The sequence below is a fragment of the Thermobia domestica genome, chromosome 1, assembly GCF_964235325.1.
Source record: "Thermobia domestica chromosome 1, izTheDome1.hap1.1, whole genome shotgun sequence".
NCBI lineage: Eukaryota > Metazoa > Arthropoda > Insecta > Zygentoma > Lepismatidae > Thermobia > Thermobia domestica.
The window spans coordinates 394,171,255-394,192,987 of NC_137454.1; the positions used below are offsets into that span (position 1 = coordinate 394,171,255).

At 38.3% G+C, this 21,733-nt stretch overlaps 1 protein-coding gene across 4 annotated transcripts in view; it reads left to right on the forward strand.

The window, feature by feature from the left end:
• The window catches only part of LOC145665313 (nuclear factor NF-kappa-B p105 subunit-like), a 133,746-nt gene that overhangs the window by 51,516 nt on the left and 60,497 nt on the right, over positions 1 to 21,733 (forward strand). For 3 of the 4 annotated variants that reach the window (XM_081732614.1, XM_081732611.1, XM_081732621.1), the window contains exons 12-13: positions 3,454 to 3,516; positions 18,538 to 18,585. In XM_081732614.1, the coding sequence (XP_081588740.1) occupies positions 3,454 to 3,516; positions 18,538 to 18,585 (111 nt within the window). The remainder of the gene's footprint in view (positions 1 to 3,453; positions 3,517 to 18,537; positions 18,586 to 21,733) is intronic. The other variant, XM_081732619.1, reaches the window with a different exon arrangement.

Here is a 21,733-nt window from a genome sequence, read left to right on the forward strand (position 1 = left end):
GGAAATGAGTTATAACGTATGTCACATATGATAGAAATATATCTTCATATGTAGCTGGCTTTGGCCAAACAATTTTATGCAAAAGGAATCCACCGTCTGTTAAGAACAGTGACATTATTACATGGTGTTAGTGTAGCTAGAAGATTAAAGAACACTGATTTCTGAGTTTTACGCATTATTGATCGACTGAATAGAGAAGGTGGTTTGGGTGCAAGTTCATATACCAGATACTTACAGAAATGTGACCTGTCCTTCATGATACACAAAATTCTGCAGAATAGTTGTTGTATGTATATTGATACTTCATCTCCTCTGATCTCATTGCAGTATCTATTGAAGATAAGGGCCTGATTTTGTTTTTCCGGTGAAGTTTAAGGTCACAGAAGTGCTTCAAGAAAACCTCTTCTGCTCTGTTACAATTGATGTGCTCGCTTGCAGGCACTCCGGTAAGAAATAGAGTTGTGGGAAAAGGATTTTGAGCAGGAAACCAGTCCAAAAGTTTTCTAACATCCACTTCATCTCTCTATTGACGAGAGTCACACATTTCCACATGTTGTTCAGATGAAGTGATCGTAACACCACAAAACTCTTCCAAAGAAGAGCGGAGTTTTCTGCACACCAGCAGTGCAAATACCCATCTATCAAGGTTTGAATCAACTATTCCCCGCACTCCTGTTAGATCCCCAGTTGTTTTAATGGATCTCATGAGATACTGCTCAATGCACATATCTGTCCACACTTCTACCCACAGTTTGTCTATGCGACGGATAGTGCAATAAGATAACCGCATTTTTCACCCGATAATTGCAGCCAACATCAGTAATGTACGTACAATATCTTTTATTTTATGTGTTTCCCAATCAATTCTCTACATTTTAGTGCAAAAACGAAGAGTCTACCTCTATTCTTTAAGAAATAGCGCATGTTGAAAGATAACGCTAGAAATTCTGGCAGTGGCCATATTGATGACATCATAATTCCAAAACCTATCATCGGATTTTTCGGTACTTTTCAGGGAGAAATGAGGATCGACCAGTGAACAACCGTACAAAGTTTCAGCTTTATTTAAATTACTTCAAGGTTGAACCCTAATTTGACCGTACTAATAGTCTTAGTCTTCAGTACCATCCTATTAACAATGTTGCCAATCCAACAGATGTATTTTTTTTTCAAATGGCACTATGTCAAGATTATTATTATATACGTAAAAACTACACATTTATTATGTATTGTTACAAAGTAAGGATACTATAACAACATAAACATTAAATTTTGGAAGCTTCTACTACAGTGATAACACAATTGAGACAGACGGGACAGTCTATCAAGGTAACCAAGAAAGTTCTGTCACTGTCTGTATTCAAGTGGCCGTCAGACCGTGAGTTGAATGCGAATAGAGATAAGGCTAAGGTCAGTTGTTGGTGTGGGTATATCAGGGTTCCTACTGGTCAGGGAAATCAGGGAAAATGGTACAGGTCAGAGTTCAGGGAAAAAGACTGGAAATCAGGGAAAGTCAGGGAAATTTTATAAATGAATGTATAAGAAGTATCGTATCTTCAGAGTAATTGATTGTCAGACGTTTGTGAGTAAATATTAATGATCATAGTATGGGACGTTGCTCAGACTTTTATGGGATGTAAGTGGAATGTACGTATGAGCAATTGATTACTATTTGTCTCAATAGAATATTTTTTTTTCATACATAAATATTCACTGTTATTTATTCCTTATTTATATAGCAACGTCATTCGATATACATCATAAAAGTCAGTGAATTTCGTGCCAAAGGTCAGGAAAATCAGGGAGAAGTCAGGGAAATAGATTTCTTCAGATCAGTAGGAACCCTGTATATCCAACATACTACCTGGTTGTGGCAGTTCAGTTACACCGTGAACTTGCGTAAGGGCATGGGACTTCCATAGAGCGTCATAAGGGCGTGTATGCTGTACGAATTTATACTGGGGTTAAATGCCGCTGCAGCGACGAGGGAGATATACCAGGCCTTTGGTGAGGGTGTCGTGACTACGCGGACAGTGCAGCGGTGGTTCAACAAGTTTAAGGACGGTGACGAAACATTCGAAGACGCATCATGTGCCGGAAGAGCAACACATGTACAAAATGAAGATCTTCAGGCAGCAATTGAGGCGAACAGTGGCCCAGACATGTAAGGAACTGGGGCTACAATTCAGTGAGAGTGGAGAAACCATTCGGCAGCAACTCCCATCAACTTGGGAAACACTGCAAGTTGGGTCGATGGGTCCCACATGATTTGACTCCGGGCCAGAAGGCAACGCGAGCAGACACTTGTGGTTTGTTTGGTGTCTCGTCTGAGGAAGGAGCCATTTCTGGACAGAGTGTTAGCATGTGATGAGAAGTGGGGCCTGTACGAATCTCCAGGAGCCGTCACCATTGGTTAGCATCCCATGAACCGGTTCCAAACAGCCGAAACCAGAATTGCACCAGAAGACGGTCCTCCTGTGGACTGCTCGCGGCATCGTACATCGGGAACTGCTAGCAGCTGGTCAGATCATCAATGCAACTGTGTACTATCAGCAGTTGATCCGTGTTCAAGAAAAACTCAAAACTCTGAAGTCAGCAGTTTTGAATCGCAAAGGGGTCCTCCGGTTACTGGACAACGCTAAGCCCCACGTGGTAGGATCACCCGGAATACCATTCTATGCTTTGGGTGGTAAATACTACTGCATCCGCTATACTCCCGGACACTGCACCATTCGATTATCACCTGTTCCATTCCTTGAACAATCACGTTAGAGAACGCCAATTTAAATCTCGAGTAGAGGTGTAAAATGCACTTGACACTTTCTTCGCTTCACGGCCCACCAAGTTCTACCGCGATGGAATTCATGGCCTTCCAGAACGTTGGCAGAAGGTCGTCGTTGCTGGTGGGGACTATTTTTGATCTTCAAGGTACACTCATGTCCAAAATGATTCTCGCATATCTATAACTGTCTTCTTGTAAGAATATAATTTGATAATGATTTTGCAGGGTACTTTTAATACTGATACTATGTGTATATTTGTGGTAAATCGGGAATCGGCAATGGTATTTGTAATCGGGAAAGGTATATTTGTGGTAAATTTCATAGGAAAAAAATATAAATACGAAAATTAGAATTAATAAAACAAAATGTTGCTAAATGAATGAGACAGTTTTGTTTTTGTGTTATTGTTCTTATTTACTGCTCTTTTGACATGAAATTTGCCATATATATGTCTGCCGATTATACACATACTAACATAAGAAATACCGGGCGAATTCGTCATCAAATTATATTCCTACAACAACATATAGACATGCGACAATAATTTTGGACATGAGTGTACGTCTTAGGTGACACATCGATGTTCGAAGGTGGTGGGTGAAAAAACGACAAAATATAGTCAGTTATATTCATATTTATCCATCTTTTTTCTTTCTTTCTTTTTTTCTAGGTTATGGCAATATTGAGGATTCAGATGACGACTTGAATGATGGAGAATTTAAAATTATGAATGGTAAAGTAATGTTCGTTGTATTTTAGAATTATTACACTTTAATTAAAGGCACCAAAGACATAGAGAAAGGTACTTCTACAAAATTAAATTAAATACAAGGGCTATCCAAAAAGTAACAGACGTTTCGAAATAATAAATAAATAAATAAATAAATAAAAAAGTAACAGAGTGAACAAATCAAATTGTATTACATACATTTGAAAGGTACACGCTTATGCTATTTTTCCACATAATGACTATGCAAATTACGACACTTATCATACCGTGGCACAAGTTTTTCAGTACCGTTGCGGTGGAAATCTGCCGTCTGCAATTTCAACCACTGGCTTACACCGGCATGCAGTTCTTCGTCGTGGTATCAAAGCGTTGTATAGCTAGCCATGTCTTCATCACTGGGAAGAGATGATAGTAGCTCGGCGACGATTTGCATGAATTTTGTCGTCAATTTGCCTCACCAGTTCATTAGGCCCAAGGCTAGGTGTACCACTGCGGTCCTCGTCGTGAACATTGGAACGGCCATTTTTGAAATCAATGCGCCATTGCCTCACTCGACTTTTACTCATTATTCTATGTTCGTACACTTCACACAGTTGGCGATGAATTTCAATTGGTGTGTAGTTTTTTGCCAACAGAAACTTAATCACAGAACCCATCTCACAAGAGGCGGGATTTTCTATTGCAGCACACATTGTAACACGTCGCAAAAAGCAGAGTAAGAGCGTCACTTCTTCACGCTACCACAGCTGGATGCGTACTGAGCGTGGTAACGTTCTGACACCAAGATGGTGACTAGCCCTGCCTACTGCCGCGATAGGCCAAAACGTCTGGGACTTTCTGGACAGCCCTCGTATAACTGGCCATACCAATAGTTCAAGCCTCTCACCTCTTCCAGTAATTTACATATCGTAATCACAAGACAAATTAGCCGAAGGAATATTACTAGCACCTTAAAGCAAGTACAGTAAAACATGTTTTAAATTGGTCACCTGCTTTTTTCTATGAAACAGCATTTTCTCATACTAAACTGGAAGGTAAAGTATTCCAGAAATTGTCCCAATTTATTTGGTCTAGGAATTAATTCGTGCGGGTGGACAAGAGATGGCGCAACGAACGGAGCGTCCCACAGTTCCGTGTATCCACACATGTGTTGCAAACCCCTGTCATCGCGTATCGTTCGTAGTATAGGGCAGTGGATTAAAGCGTCAACAACACCAGTTTGTAGTTAAGTGAACATGGCGCAATTTGTGCCTGATAAAGTGTTTTTGCGGGGTGTCCTGCTGCATTACTTTAACATGCAGAAAAGTGCGACTGAAAGTCATCGTATTTTGGTGGAAGTGTATGGTGACCATGCTCTAGCTGAGCGAACGTGTCAGAAGTGGTTTGCACGGTTTAGAAGTGGTGATTTCGGCTTGGCAGACCAAGAGCGAGCTGGACAGCCAAAAAAATTTCAAGACGAAGAATTGACAGCATTGCTCGAGCAGGATTCGTGTCAAACGCAGGAACAACTTGCAGCAGCATTAGGCGTTGATCAAACAACAGTCTCCAAACGCTTGAAAGCCATGGGAATGATTCAAAAGATGTCACATTGGGTCCCACATGAATTGAAAGACAGAGACGTTGAAAGACGAAAAACCATTTGCGAATTGCTGCTTCAACGACAGAGCAGAAAGGGGTTTCTGCATCGAATTATTACGGGTGATGAGAAGTGGATCCATTACGAGAACCCTAAACGAAAAAAGGCCTGGGTGAAACCAGGTGAACCAGGTCCATCACAACCAAAACGAGATATTCACTGTGCAAAGGTTATGCTGTGCATATGGTGGGATATGAAAGGTGTGGTGTACTATGAGCTGCTGCAACCGGGTGAAACTATGAATGGAGAACGTTATCGACGACAATTAATGCGTTTGAAGCAAGCTCTGGCCAGAACACGACCAGAATGGGAGAACAGACATGATAAACTTATTGTTCAACATGATAACGCTCGCCCACATGTCGCAAAACCGGTCAAAACCTATTTAGAAAATGTCGGATGGGAAGTTTTACCCCACCCGCCGTATTCACCAGACGTTGCTCCTTCGGACTACTACTTGTTCGATTGCATGAACAACGATTTGATTGGACAGCGGTTTACTTCTTCAGAAGATATCGAAACATGGGTCTCTGACTGGATCGCTTCCAAGGATGAGGACTTCTTTCGCCACGGAATCCGTACATTGCCTGACAGATGGGCGAAAGTGGTGGCTAGCGATGGATAATATTTTTCTTAAGGTATTTATGTATTTTGTGTTTGTACTACAGCTTCAATGTGTGCGTACCAACCGCACGAATTAATTCCTAGACCAAATAGAATCGGAATTTTCGAAAACACTGGAACACTTATGCATTCAGTTTTTAATGAGGAGCTTAAATAGCGAATTTCATTTTCTTAACTAGAAGAAGTTGTGAAATACTTTATTTTTGGCATATAATTTGAGCCCTTTTCATCTTAGAATGCGTGCTTTAGTAATAATGGAATTATATAAACACTTCTCCATCAAAGTGCCATCTTCAAAAATTTATTTCAAATGATTTAGTCGGTTTCCCGTCATAAGAAGACATATCAATTTCAGGGCTGCTATAAATACGGTACTTCATTTGTTTTCATAACTATTACATGTACAAACATGAGAGATACAGGTGCCGCGGTGGCTCAATGGTAGAGCGTTCACCTCTCGTGCATATGGTTCTTGGTTCGATTCCAACTCGCACCAAGTGAGCTTTGTGGTGGGTCAACACCATGTGCGTGGGTTTTCTCGGAGTTTTCGTATTTCCTCCCACTTTCATCATTCCATGATTTAATTCATTTCTCATCATTACCGTCTCGTTTAGATTAGCCGGCATAACCGTGGGACGTAAAACTTTTAAGATTTCATTTAATTTCATGAGAGACATTTGAAAATAACCGCAAACTCACCAAGATTGTATCCCCGCTATTACAATCATCACTGGAGCTCAGGGAACGCATCGTTGCTGCAGTGTAGACCATTGACAGGACGAAGGTCGACTACCATCTGAACGTGTGTCGTGTAACCAAAGGGGAACAGATAAAACATTTATAGAAGGTGCAGAAAACGGGATGAGTTGCAGTGATTTTCATATATCTCTCAATGTTTGTACATGGAATACTTTTGAAAATATACCCTTATACTTTTAAAATGATTGAATCATTTATAGTAGCCCTGTAGATACGTATAGGTTTATCTTTATCGTACAAAATCAGACTTTATCACTACATTAATTACTTAACCATTGTCATTAATTCTTTATTTCTGAAAAATAAACTAGGATAGGATTGATGTAGTTGTAAAGTCAGGTTGCTTTAGCACAATCTATTGATAGCAATTTACTTACAACAAGCGATACACTGGGGCTATTAATACAGTAAAACCTGTCTTTAGCGAAATCAAACGGGACTTGCAAAAAATTTCGTAAGATAAGTTTCCGGTTAATGAAGCTAGACCTATGCAAATAAAAAAATGCATATAAAAAGAGTACATGGACATACTGAGATAAAGTAATATGTTGTACGTATCTTAGTCAATGTACAGTATCTACTACGAATTAATACACGCGAAACTTACAATGAAAAAAATGTACACGCGTTAACTTAATATTTCCATCAGTCCTCGTCTTCCCGTTATACCAATATGATTCTATATGCATTCTTGAAGAGTGGATACATAGCTGAACTCCCTAAATAGTTTTGTAACTCCTAAGAAGTTCGCCTTCGATCTTGATGGTGCGAACGTTTGTGATCACTGTGGCGCGTCATTTTTCATTCGGTGTTCATGGTGAAAGTTAATGGTTTGTTTTGAATATTTCGTGAATGTCGACGAAGTCCATTTTGTGAAGTGTAATACATACGTCCCATAGAAGGTTGATCTCTGCACCTCCCGGACACGTATTTTATGTAGCCCTCCTGATGTACATGGTAAGTCATTAGCAGCTAATATTTTTCCTGTCATCATTGTTCATACTACACTTTCAAATGAACTTTACTGGAGATTACACTTGCGGCTTCGCACTCTCAAGGGGTTCCTTGTTAGATTTCTTCCGTGGTTTGTTGATAACTCGTCGCACTGTTGTTAAGTTATAGGAATAAAGATTTAATAATGATAATGGTTATAGGATTGCCGTAGTCTTAAATTCTGTTTGCTGTCAGTAGATTGTGTTAAAGCACTACATCAATCCAATAATAACAAGTATCATTCTTTATTTTATATTTCATTCGTTGGTTTCGGTCTCCTTCGAGATTTTTTTTCTTGTTTGGCGCAGACCTTTCATGTAGATTGGCAAAATCTTCTAATGGAAGTTAGTGGTAGAGCGTTCACCTTAATCCATAGGGTCCTCGGTTTGATCCTAGCTCGCACCAAGTGAACTTTGTCGTGAACAAACACCATGTGCGTGGGTTTTCTCGGGATTCTCCCGTTTCCTCCCAGTTTCTTCATTCCACAATTTACTTCATTACTCATCATCACCGTCTCCTTTAGCCTAACCGAGGGACGTAAAGCTTACAGATTTCATTTCATTTCATTTTCTAATTGAAATTTTGTTTGGTAATGTTTAAAAGTTTCGTCGTGGTTCTTTTAGGATCTCAGTGAATTTCAGGTTGATATTGTAAAACTTTGTGTAATTTCGTCTCATATAAGGAAGAGGTAGAGCAGTTAATAAAAAGAGTGTCCGGAATCGTCTCCCACTACCAGTTTTATTATAAAAATATGAGTATTTGTACAAAATACTATACAATTTGGTCTCTATTTAAAAGGGTGAGTAAAAGGTAGTCTTTGACCGAGTGGTCGCAGACAGGATCTCCAACAGAGCCCCGTAGCAGGCTAAGAGGAGTGGAGTTAAGGAACCAATGCTCCGTAGCAAGCAGAGGCAGGTTAAGTTGCCAACAGAGCCCCGTAGCAGGCTAAGCGGCTGAGGTTGGGATTCCCAGACAGAGCCCCGTAGCAGGCTAAGCCAGGAGATAGGATAGGCGTAGTCCCGTAGCAGACTAGAGGCCTGGGGTTAGGTTACTCCAAGAGTCCCGTAGCAGACTAGTGGAGGGTCACCAGAAAACTGGTGTCGAGTTGCCTTCGTCCATCCAATTTATAGGGTCCTTTTGGGTGGCGGTGGCGCTGCTGCTCCGATGTCGTCTTCTGCTCCGTGGGAGGGGCCAGAAGCCGTCGTCTGCATGTGATTACAGGTCCCTCTGGTGGAAGATCCTCTTGCCGAACCATGTGGTGTTGTTTGTAAACATTCAAGCGTGGAACTGCTTGTTTACGACATCACATAGGATATTACACCCCCCTGGCTTGTTTAAAAAATAAGCCGAAGGGTTATTTTTCTTTATATGAGGGTTGGCAACACTGAGGTATCACACACACAAAAAAGCACTAAAACATTAATAACACTTGCAACACACAAAAAATCACTTTTCGGAGCAGTAATAAGGTAGCGGAAGAAAGCACTAAACAGTTAGTCCCTAATCACAGGCAGGATCGGCGCATTTTAATATGTCACTTCATTTCCCTCGAGGTAGGGTTGTTTTTGGCTTGGCGTCAATAAATATATACTAATTCACTTATAGTAAGTGGGGTTGGAGTCTGTGTTAGCTGTTGCTCCTTAGTTGTATTATTGGTATTAAATGTTTCCATCGGAATTGGAGGAGATATTTCTAAGCGAGGCGGTTTGGATATTTTTGGTAACGAGCGAAGACGGATATATAATCTATGTAAAATTATGAGTTAGGAGTAATAAAAAAGCTACTATTGACACTGAGATATAAAGATAATTTATATTGGAAAGTTCTGATTCGAACGGCGTGATTTCTTGGTCACCCTGTATAAGGTGTAAAATTTCTAAAATATATGTGTGAAAGATATGTATTTCAATAAAATAATCCAATTTTAAATGTCAATGACAATAGTAATGATGGTCCTGAATTCCTGATCACCCTGTATAATGTAGAAGTGGTCATAACTTTTGGAACGTCCTGTAGAATATTTATATTCTTTGTTGGTGGCACCATTTAGCTCAAAGAATGAAGAAGTTGTATGATTATAAGTTGATTGTTCTTGTAAAGGTCAGTTGCCTTTTAAATGCAAAAATGGAGATGTCAGCATTCTTTTCTTCAGCCGTAAAATAAATGAATCAGCTTTTTATAAAACAAAAAGGAAATGAATGTTTGTGTCGTTATGAAGAGTGTTTTATCTGCTGAACTCGCGTCTCTGTATTTTCTTTCTTCTTAGTGGTGAGTACTGCATTTTTTTTTTTTTCGCTCGTGTAGAAAATAAAATGAAGTTATTTATTCTTGTTCTATATGATCTCTATATTCATGAAATGGCTTGATCCGGTCCACTGAAATCTCCTGTATTGTTTGACGATATGAATTTGGAAATTTGATCTTATAAAGATTAGGATTAACTCTTTCGATAATTTCTAGAGGTCCTACATATTTGGATGAAAATGATTCTGGTATCCCAACTTGACGATTGGGAAAGAATACAAGTACTTTCTGTCCCTTATCAAAATTAGTTTGTTGATGTCTGCTGTCAAAATATTTTTTCTGTTTATTATAACTTGCGATTAAATTATCCTGAACGATCCCTCGTATCTTATTCAAATGTTCTTTGTTGACACATAATGTTGGAGTTGACGCTAATGCAATATCAGAGATGGTCTTAGGTTCGTATCCATACATGAGGAAAAAAGATGAATATTTAGTTCCGGCTTGCACAAATGTATTAATTGCGAATGTTATGTATGGAATTAGTTTTGGCCATTGATTTTGATTCTCCTGTACAAAAAATTTAAGAGCGTTCTGTATTATTCTGTGGAATGTTTCCACTACACCCAGATTTTTGTGGTCATATGCTGGACAAAATTTAAATTCAAAATTGTAGAATTTTGCTAAGTTTTGCAGTCTCTTAGCGTTATGTACAGGGTGTCTATCCAAATACAGGTATGAAAAAGCTCCGTACTTAAGAATAATGTCATATATGAGAAATTGTTCAATTTCTTCTGCTGTGATGTTGTCTACAACTCTGGTGACACAGTATCGCGTGGACATTTCTATAGCAACTAGTATGTGTTTGAATTTTCCATCTCCGACTGGCACTCGCCCAATTGAATCGTACTGCCAAGCAGTGGCAATGGGTTTAGATGGGTGATGCAGCAATTGGCCCGCTGGTTTAGCTGGTAACTTCTTTAGTTTTTGACAAAGATTGCATGTCTTTATCCTATTGGCTATGTAAGCTTTCATGTTAGGAAAATAGTATTTCCTAAGCGCCGACTGGTATGTCTTGGTGTAACCAAAGTGTGGTGCCATTGGGTTGTTATGAATAGCCTCGAACCATTTGCCTAGTAAAGATTTTGGTACGCAAAGTAAATACAGCAGTCCTAATTGAGGGTGTTTCTGAGTCCTATATAATAATCCATTTTTAAGAGAAAAATATTTCGCCGCACGGAGTGTAGATAATTTGCTAGGTTCTTTATTTTCCAATACAGTAATGATGTCCGAAAATGAAGGGTCCTTCCTTTGTTCATCTGCTAAATTAGGTAACATAATGGACTGGTCGATTTGAAAAGTGTGCTCTAAAGAATGTGAAGCAAAAACTTTAGCGTCTTCTGTGTCGGAGAAGTTATCAACTTCTTGATTCTCGTCCTTTTGTATATCTTGTTTGTCTTCTAAGCGGCTAAAAATGTCTGCAGGATGCTGTTGACTTTTAATGTGCTGTATTTCAAAATTGTAATCTGCCAAAAATATCTTATAACGACTAAATTTTCCGACTTTGTCCGGTTGGGTAGTGAGTGAAGTCAAACATTTAGCATCTATAAATAATTTAAATTTTCTATTCAGTAAGAAATAACGAAATTTTCGAAGAACATATGTGAGTGCATATAGTTCTTTTTGCCATGTGGAGGCCTTTCTCTCAGTTTTAGTAAAACGTCGACTACAATAGGAAACAACACGTTCCTGATTGGTTTTAGTATCATAACAAGCCAATATGCCGCCTGCGGAGGTTGACGAAGCATCTGAATATGCTCGGATTTCCAATGATGGATCAAAATGAAATAAAGATGGAGCTTGTATAATATCCGTTTTAAGTTTTTCAAATAGATCATCATGCTCTGTTGTCCATTTAAATTTTGAATTTTTGTCTAAAAGAATTTGAAATGGTTCCACCTTTTCTGTGAAATCTTTAATATGTGCCCTCAAATAAGAGCATAGTCCGAGGAAACTCTTCAAGGTACGTTTAGAGGTTGGTTTCTTAAAATTGCGTATTTTATTGGAAATTTTAGGCGATATTTTAATCTCCTTTCCATTAACTGTGAATCCTAAAACTTCTAATTCCGAGTATAATAGATGGGTCTTGTTCGGGTTTGCTCTAAAATCGTGTTTCCTTAACCTTTTAAAGAGCAATTCCAAGTCTGACAATTGTTGTTTCCAATTTTTGCTTCCTATAACGAGGTCATCCGCAAAGGCTGTTATGCGCGGTGGTAGTCCCTCTAAAAGCATTCGTACAGCTATACTTAGGGCAGCGGCGGACGAAGTGTGTCCCATTACGCAACGTTGAAACTTATATGCCTTCCTAGTATGATTGAGCTCAAAAGTCATGTATTTTTGACTTTTGGGATGCAATAATAGCTGGAAATACGAGGTTTTTATGTCAATTGTGGATATAGAGCTTTTTCCTCTTAAAACGTGTAGAATATCCTCCGTATTTTGAAATGGTATACTTAAGTAGTGTGAGAACCTATTGCAAGCTTGGAGGTTGAGAACTAAGCGGAACTCTGAAGTATTTGGCTTCTTCACTATGAGAAGTGGCGAGGAAAAAGAACTGTCACTAGTTTCTTTAATAATATTGGCATCTAAAAGTTGTTTAATTTGTAAGTCAATTTGGGGTCTTACTGCCAATGGAATGGGAGGTGATCTCTGATGAAAAGAGGCTCCTTTATCTATTCTTATTTTATGTACATAGCCACGAAAGTAGCCAATGTCAGTTGGTGTATAAGAAAAGACATCCCTGTATCTAAAAAGTAGATCATGCACAGCTTTCTTTTGCTGACTCGTTAAACTTGGATTGATGTCAAATAGTTTAATATCAAAAAGTGACTTGGTCTCTTCCAGCCTATTCTGAATTTCTTGTTCCGTTCTATAAAATGTTTCGTCATTTTGTTCATCTTTTTGGTAATCACCCTGTAAATCTACTTCTTGAACATTCTCTTCAACATACGCAATTGGGGTGCTCTTCACTAACGTTACCGGTCTACTTGTAGGATTTGATATCAATAAAGTCAAATTATTCTTAGGTACTTTAGTAGGCAACGTTTGTAGTCCGTATTTGTCCAGCAAATTTTCTAATGGAGAGATAAAAAAATATTTATTATTCTTTTGCCGATTCTTGTTATTAATTGGTAAAAAGAAATGTGACCTGGCTGGTATGGTAACGTTTCGTGTTGTATAAACATCAGCCGACTTGTGCTGTTTTATTGTATGCATAGCGTTAGCAGATAATTTTTCCTGAGTATCAATTTCAATTGGATACTGCGGAGGCCGTGGTTTCTTGTATACTGACAACATGTTATTCTTTAAGTCAATTTTGGTCTGTAATCGATTTAGAATGTCTTCACCGAATAAAGGCAAAAAATCTCCATGCTCTAAAATTCTGAAATAATGAGAAAATGTTGTTGAGCCAATTCTGAATGTAATCAAAGCTATATAGCGTAAATTTACGACAGAATTCTCAATTCCTCGTAGATTAGTGCTAAAAGGAATCAATTTTGTGTTTGGTGGAAGCCAATTTTTAGGCCAAAGACTCAATGAACTGCCAGTGTCTATGATCACAGGATACTTCTCTTTATTAATTGTTACATTAATTAATAATTTATGTTCCTGGTTTAACATTTTAATGTTCTCCCTTCTATCTGATAACGGAGCTACTGCATAAAGTGATGTATTTGTCAATCTTTGTTGTTCACTTTTTTCCTGGTTCTCGGCCCTCAGAACATGTTATTGAGAGGGTGTGTCCTGGGGCCCCCCTAGGCGTTTCCCTGCTGATTGTTCTTATAACATGTACTGGAAGAATGACCTTTCTTATAGCACGTACCGCATACTGTAACAGTTTCCGGCCTAGGATTACTATTATTATCTTTATTATTATTTTTAGAATTGCTCTTATTTCCATTTCTCTGCCGATTTTGATTTCCGTTATTTGTACTTTTCGACCTATAATTGTTACGGCCACCTCTTCTAAATTGTGAGTTCTTAATGGCATTTTGAGCTACAAGAAGAGATAGTTCAGCCATTTGATTTGCTAATTTAGTAAAATCTAATGAATTGTTTGCACTGGAATTACTAGATGTGCTAGGCGCGGGGGGTTCGGGAGGGGGATTCGGATTAGCAACTTGGGGGGAAGGATTTGGAATTATCTGATTTTGTGATGCACCCTGTAGCTGTGGTGCTGAAGGTGTAGGAAAAACTGAAGCTGGTTGCTGGTATTGATTCCAACTAGGTGTTGGGTTACATATTGGATAGGTCAGTTGTTGATGATGTACAGGGAAGGAAGCGCCCGCGACTGCTGATGAATGTAAACTGCTGACTGGTGTACTCTGATCGCAGAGTGAATAGAATGCCTGTTGTAATTCCACGTAATCACGTTTCTTCATGAGGTCATTTGCTTTCTCGAGGTTGTGTAAATGCGTTTGTAAGGCGTGAACAGTTGTAAATGTTTCTAACGCTATCTTTTGCAAAAAAGTTTTCTTTAAACCTAAGGATAAATAATTTATTTTCTGCTCCTCGGTGGCCTGAGGCAGAACTTGTCTAATGACCCTTAATTTTCTGAGAAAATAAGCATCTACTGGCTCGTCTTCACCTTGTTGGACTTGAAAAATTTCGAATTCCGCTCGATATGCCGGTAATCTTGGTCTACTCAGTGCAACTAATTTGTCTTTTAATTGGTCATAATTAAGCGCTTCTAACTGATGCTGGGCCTTTAACTGTAGGACTAAATCAAGTGCTACATCTTGTAAGTACATAGGTAATAGTTCTTTCTTTTTCTGTTCATTCCACGAATGCAATAATGCAAGATGGTCAAAAAGCATAAAAAATCTATCGGGGTCCTCCGTAACGTGTCCCGAATACTTAGTGAGGTGTGGTATATTAAAAGAAGGGCGCGAATTTTGCTCCATGTTAAAAATGTTTTCTGGAAAAGTGTTTTTACCAGTTCTAGTTTGAGGCATAAACAAAATTCAGTTCACTTAAAAGCACTAACACTTTAAAAAATTCACATACCTTCCACAGAAAAAAAAGTCCACTTCCGGTTAATAAAAATACTGTCCGGTAGGGGAGTATTCAGAGTTTATTCTGAGTCGGTCAAGCCTCTACCATGTAAAACTTTGTGTAATTTCGTCTCATATAAGGAAGAGGTAGAGCAGTTAATAAAAAGAGTGTCCGGAATCGTCTCCCACTACCAGTTTTATTATAAAAATATGAGTATTTGTACAAAATACTATACAATTTGGTCTCTATTTAAAAGGGTGAGTAAAAGGTAGTCTTTGACCGAGTGGTCGCAGACAGGATCTCCAACAGAGCCCCGTAGCAGGCTAAGAGGAGTGGAGTTAAGGAACCAATGCTCCGTAGCAAGCAGAGGCAGGTTAAGTTGCCAACAGAGCCCCGTAGCAGGCTAAGCGGCTGAGGTTGGGATTCCCAGACAGAGCCCCGTAGCAGGCTAAGCCAGGAGATAGGATAGGCGTAGTCCCGTAGCAGACTAGAGGCCTGGGGTTAGGTTACTCCAAGAGTCCCGTAGCAGACTAGTGGAGGGTCACCAGAAAACTGGTGTCGAGTTGCCTTCGTCCATCCAATTTATAGGGTCCTTTTGGGTGGCGGTGGCGCTGCTGCTCCGATGTCGTCTTCTGCTCCGTGGGAGGGGCCAGAAGCCGTCGTCTGCATGTGATTACAGGTCCCTCTGGTGGAAGATCCTCTTGCCGAACCATGTGGTGTTGTTTGTAAACATTCAAGCGTGGAACTGCTTGTTTACGACATCACATAGGATATTACAATATTTTTATCCACTATTGAAGCTTTGTAAGTTGACTAATATGATGAAGTATGTTACAGATTTTTCCCCTTCTAATAGATTAATAACAGCTGTTAGTTGATGTGCATCCAATTGTTTAGTTAAGTAATAATAATAACAATAGAGCTCCTTCGTGGCTAAGCGGTTAGCGTACGCGCCTTTGGCGTGGGGGACCCGGGTTCGATTCCCGACGGGAGCTCATGTGGTTCGGATTCCACGTTAATCAGTAGGTCCACGTCTCATATAGCCTCGCTGCTGAACGGGACGATAAACTCAAAATCAACTCAACTCAATAATAATAATAATAATAATAATAATAATAATAATAATAATAATAATAATAATAATAATAATAATAATAATAATTTTCTGTTGCTTTAAACAGGTCTATTCGTTGTTGAGATTGTAGAAGAGTAATATACCTAGTAACGTCGATCTTTATCTTAGAAATTGTGAGAAGAATGGAGATTGAATTGCATTAGTATTTTTAATACAGTCACAGTGCTATTAAAATAGGATGCACTGCAACAATCTATCATGTGTTTATAATATTTATGAGGGCTGCTGGAGAAGTTTCTGCAGTCAATATAAAAAACAACTTTGAAATGATGCAAATGACTTCAGTGTGGAAATGGCTTCAGTGTGGACATGAGTCATTAATTCGACATTTTTACTAGACAAAAATAATCAGCAGGTTGATGTGTTGAGTAGAAATGGCGTTGTCGTGGTGATGAATGATTCGACGATTTGGTTTTGTAGAAAAGGATAATTGGGGGTACTGTGTAACAAAAAAGTAAATTATATATTCAACATAATTTTTACGGAGATACATATACTTGTAATTAAATAATACGAGGGCTGTCTACAAAGTACCAGACTTTTGGCTTATCGCAGCAGTGGGCGGGGCTAGAGTCGCCATCTTGGTGTCAGAATGTTGCCACACTCAGCACGCATCCAGTTGTGGTAGCGTGAGGACTGTGACGCTCTTATTGTGCTTTCTGTGACGTGTTACAATGTGTGCTGCAATAGAAAATCCCGTCTCTTATGAGGTACGTTCTGTGATTAGATTTTTGTTGGCAAGAGCGGTCCCGGATTCGATTCCCGGTGGGGGCACTCGGTTGAAAAAGTGTAAAACGCTTTTCCAGGCCTGCCAGCCTGAATGAGGTTTTCCTGGGTTTTCCTCGTTCATACCAGGCAAATGTCGGGTATGGTACCTAACTTATAGGTCCCAGGCCGCTTCCTTCCTTCCCTTTCCCCGGATTGTGTGCTCGCCGAGGGACGTCATCCCTCAAAACGTGAAGGGCTAAATGGCCTAAGCCCAAAAATCTAAATCCTAAATCCTTTTTGTTGAAAAAAAAAGAAAAGAAAGAAAAAAGCCAATTGAAATCCATTGTCAATTGTGTGAAGGACGACAACGCACGTCCACACACGGCCAAGCGTACCTGAGAGCTCTTGGATGCTTTGGGATGCGAGGTGTTTGATCACCCACCATACAGCCCGAATTTGACGCCAAGCGACTACCACCTCTTCGCAGCGTTGAAGACATGGCTCTCTACACAACGCTTTGATACTCACGCCGAACTGCATGCCGATATAAGCTAGTGATTGAAATCGCAGGCGCCAGATTTCTATCGCGACGGTACTGAAAAACATGTGACATGGTATGATAAGTGGCTTAATTTGCATGACGATTATGTGGAAAAATAGCTTAAGAGTGTACCTTTCAAATGTATATAATAAAATTTGGTTTGTTCAGTCTGTTACTTTTTTTTTATTATTATTATTTCAAAACGTCTATTACCTTCTGGACAGCCGTTGTATGTATGTATCTATCTATCTATCTAGCTAGCTAGCTAGATTGATTGTTTTTTGAGCTTCAATCAAGTTGTATGAGATCCAACGGCTTAAAAGTTTCCATACGTTCAGGTGACCGTGCAAAATCGTGTGTATCACTTTCATATCAAAAGTTCAAACACACCTGAACTTCATGGGATGTCACATGCCCATCTGTGTCAAATATTTCACGCATAGAAACAACAGGCGTGGATGAACAAACTTCACGAAATTTATTACTGAGCAATGTACAACCATGCTGAAATTGGAAAAACCATTGTACGCACTCCTATTAGATGGTGCGTCACCCTAAAAGTCAAGTGAAATCGCTTGATGCATTGTTTCGGTGTTAAAACTACAGTTGAAACCATAAAAAATGATTCCCGGAAAGTATTCACGAGAAGTTTCCGTTTCTCACACTAAACTACTTCTTCCAACCGCTATGAAGAATAAGCAAATAGGCTTAAACAAACTTCAGATAATTTAAAGATAAAAGAAGATGCACTGTTCCTAAGTTTTATAATAGTGGAATACTAACACCATCGTTAGTGGTAGTTTTATAAACTTTTCTAGAAGCTCTCGTAGTTATGAACCAATATATTTATGTATGTGTGTGATCACAATTTGTAGTGTAATTTCAAATGTTACTGTTTCCCTCCGTGATCAGAAACGTTTGGTCTAAATATATGACTTTTTTGTGTTGTTAATCTTCGACTAATGAATCGTATTGTTTTCACTAGCTCCTTGTCGATCACTTGTCTCTTGCATAATTTACAAACACCAGTGAGTTGAGTTGATTTTGAGTTTAAACGTCCGTTTCAGCAGCGAGGCTGTATGGGATGGGGACCTACTGATTAACGTGGAATCCGAACCACATGATCTCCCGCCGGGAATGGAACCCAGATCTCCCACGCCACAAACGCCAGTGTCCAAACTACATAATTATAATGTAGTTCCAAAATTACAGTGACAAGCAGTAGGTGATCCTTTTTTTTTTTTTTTTTTTTTTTTTAAGTACTTGCCACTTTACAAAAACATAATTTATTCTGTCCTTTTACTGAGGTACTATTGTTATTATTTTCAGGTGAACAACCTTCAGGAAGAATTGTACCTGATGGTGTTCCGTTCACAGGTAAATATTTTGTTGTATATTTATCTTATTTCGGGAGAATGATTAACAGAGGTTTTACTGCATTGTTCTTTACCTCTTCTTTGTGTACTACGTTTGTAGCTTGTTCTAAAAGCAAAATCCAACGGATAGAATATCTGTGTTTTGGTCTTGTAATCCTTTAAGCTGATTAATTATTGACTGAGGAACGGGAATATCTAAGATAATTGTTAAATCATGAATTATTTCTCATGGGAATATCTAAGATAATTGTTAAATCATGGATTATTTCTCATGGAAATATCTAAGATAATTGTTAAATCATAGATTATTTCTCATGGGAATATCTAAGATAATTGTTAAATCATGGATTATTTCTCATGGGAATATCTAAGATAATTGTTAAATCATGGATTATTTCTCATGGAAATATCTAAGATAATTGTTAAATCATGGATTATTTCTCATGGGAATATCTAAGATAATTGTTAAATCATGGATTATTTCTCATTCGTTGCCGGTTTTTGATAATAGAAAGCAGTGATTTTAATATTTCAAGAAAGTAGTTCTGAATAAAATTGAGGTAATTGACTATTAGATGTTCATTATTAATCTTCGGGGCACGGTAACTCAATGATAGAGCTCTTACCTCTGGTTCGATCCCTGGCCAAGTACGTTTGTGGTGGAGTGAGTTTTATCGGGGAACTCTCGTTTCCTCCCAATTTCTCATTCCACCAGTTCTTACATTATCATTTACTTGCCCTAATCATCGTCTCTGGTAGCCTATATCTAGAGGCACGAGTTTTTTGCAATGCGCGATAAAACAAAATGCGTCAGAATTAAGTAATTTTCAGTTTCTTGACGTTTTATGATATTCTGTGTGTATTTTCATTGGTTTCCGTTGCGCGATAAAACGCGAAATTGGTAGTTTTGCGCGAAATTTCTAACAATACGCGAAATAACGCGAAATTTTAAAAATACTTTTTCATTAAGTTAAAAACGCTAGCTTTCCGCTGATGGAACGGTAGAACGTGGTATGAGCGGTGCATTTTAGGTGATTCGGACACGGCTATAGGGAACTTGTGCGTTAACTACCACCATCGCAACTGGATGGGGAGTTCGGAAGTGATGATTGTTTGAAGTTTGTTGTAAATGGAGTTACATATGTATGGCTCTAACAAACAATGACAATTGTGAGAGGTTGTTTTTTTTTTTTTCTTCTTCAAGTATAGACTGGTAATAAGTGACAAATGTACAACAATGTAGGAGGAAAATGTGAAAACATGTAACATGTTTATGTTTAATGCATAAATATAACTTGTGCCTATGTGTTTTCATAAGACAGCAAAATTTTCCTACTCATAGTAAGTTTAGTTACTGATTTTCCTTCAGTTTGATTTAAAAAAATATAATTTCTGTAAGTGAAATTTACAATATCAAGTGAAATGTTCAATATATTTTGCTTTTAGGTAGTAAATGGTTTATTTCTGTAGTGATCTATGAATAAAAGAAACAATTTTAAAAATGTCAGGGAATATATTTTCCACAAAGCTACAAAATGCGAAACTTTATTTGGAAAATTTGACAAAACGCGAAATATGAAAAACGAAACGCGAAATTTTCAAATTCTTAGTGCGAAAAACTCGTGCTCTATCTATATCACTGGATGTTAAACAGAAAACTTTCATTTCACTTCATTTCCAACGAACATTCAAGTTCGCTACTGAATTATTTGTGTCCTTGTGTATGTGTTTGTTATTTGTGACTTTTCTTTTCTTTTCTTTTCTTTTCTTTTTTTTCTTTTTTTTTTAATTTGAGCCCTCCATTCGATAAAGCATCAAAAACTATCTTGAAAAAAGTGATAGATTTTTTCACGTCACTCTTACCGTTCCCCAGCTATTGGTAAAAAAAATAATAATAAAAAAAATATAAAAAAATAGCCGATTCGGGAGATTTAAGGAGATGATATTGCTGTTGATCAATACCTAAGAGGATAGTGAACATTTTGGTACCAAATACTAACCGGTGGCCACTGGCCAACTGCCCACCGTTCCCCAGATATTGGCCAAAAAAATTCCGATTTCGGCAGATTGAAGGAGCCATATTTCGGGAACCGTAAGCCATCGAGAATATTGGTGTTGATTAATACCTAAGAGGATGGTGAACATTTTGGTACCAAATAGTAGCCACTGGTTATATCTTCATTTTCAGTATATATACGGTGATAAAAAGTGATAGCTCAATATAGCTAATTCAATAGATCTAATATGCAGGTTCCAAATATGTAAGTGTGTTATCTGTTGGATTTAATCAGATAATTTAATATACAATTTCATATAAATTTCTAATTTTTTTTTTTTTTTTTAGTTCGTTCTGGCATTGCTCTTTGAACTGGTTTTCGTTTTTTTTGGTGCTGATTAGATGTAAAGCAGTCTTGCCAGAATAGCGACATCATTAAGACTCTTTACTAAGCTTGACCCTCCCTCATTTTATTGAATTTTAGTCAATAACTTAAAGGCAATTAAGAATATAAAAAAATATAGAAAGTAAGACAGATGGTATCTACAAAATGCTAACAAAGAAATGAATAACCGTTTAGAAACCTTTTTGTGTAGACCAGGAATTTGAGTACGCAGTTTATGACGTCACTGTTGTTGGGCACTTATAAATTTAGAGCTATGCAGAATGCATCTTACGAAAGATTCTGAAAGCAATTATTGGTTCACATTATAGGGTTTTGTAGATAGCATCAGGCTTACTTTTTACGTTTGTTTTCCCTTATTGTCTTGGAAGTTATTTAATAAAAATTCAGAAGTTTCGGGGTGAGCTTAGCATTGAGTCTTCAGTGTCAGCTCAAGGGGCTATCGAGATCACAGTGGTTCAGAAATGAAATGAAATCTTTTTTAAGTTTTACGTCCCACAGTTATACCTGTTAGGCTCAAGAAGACACTGATAATAAAATATGAATGAACTGGTGGAATAAAGAAAGTGTGAGGAAACGGGAGAACCCCGAGAAAACCCATGAACACGGTGTTTATTCACACAAAAAGTTCACTTAGCGCGAGCTGGGATCGAACCAAGGACCCCAAGCACCAGAAGTGAACACTCTATCATTGAGCCACAGTAGCCCTTCCACGGTGTTCAGTGATGGGTTACTTACCTCTGGTGTAAG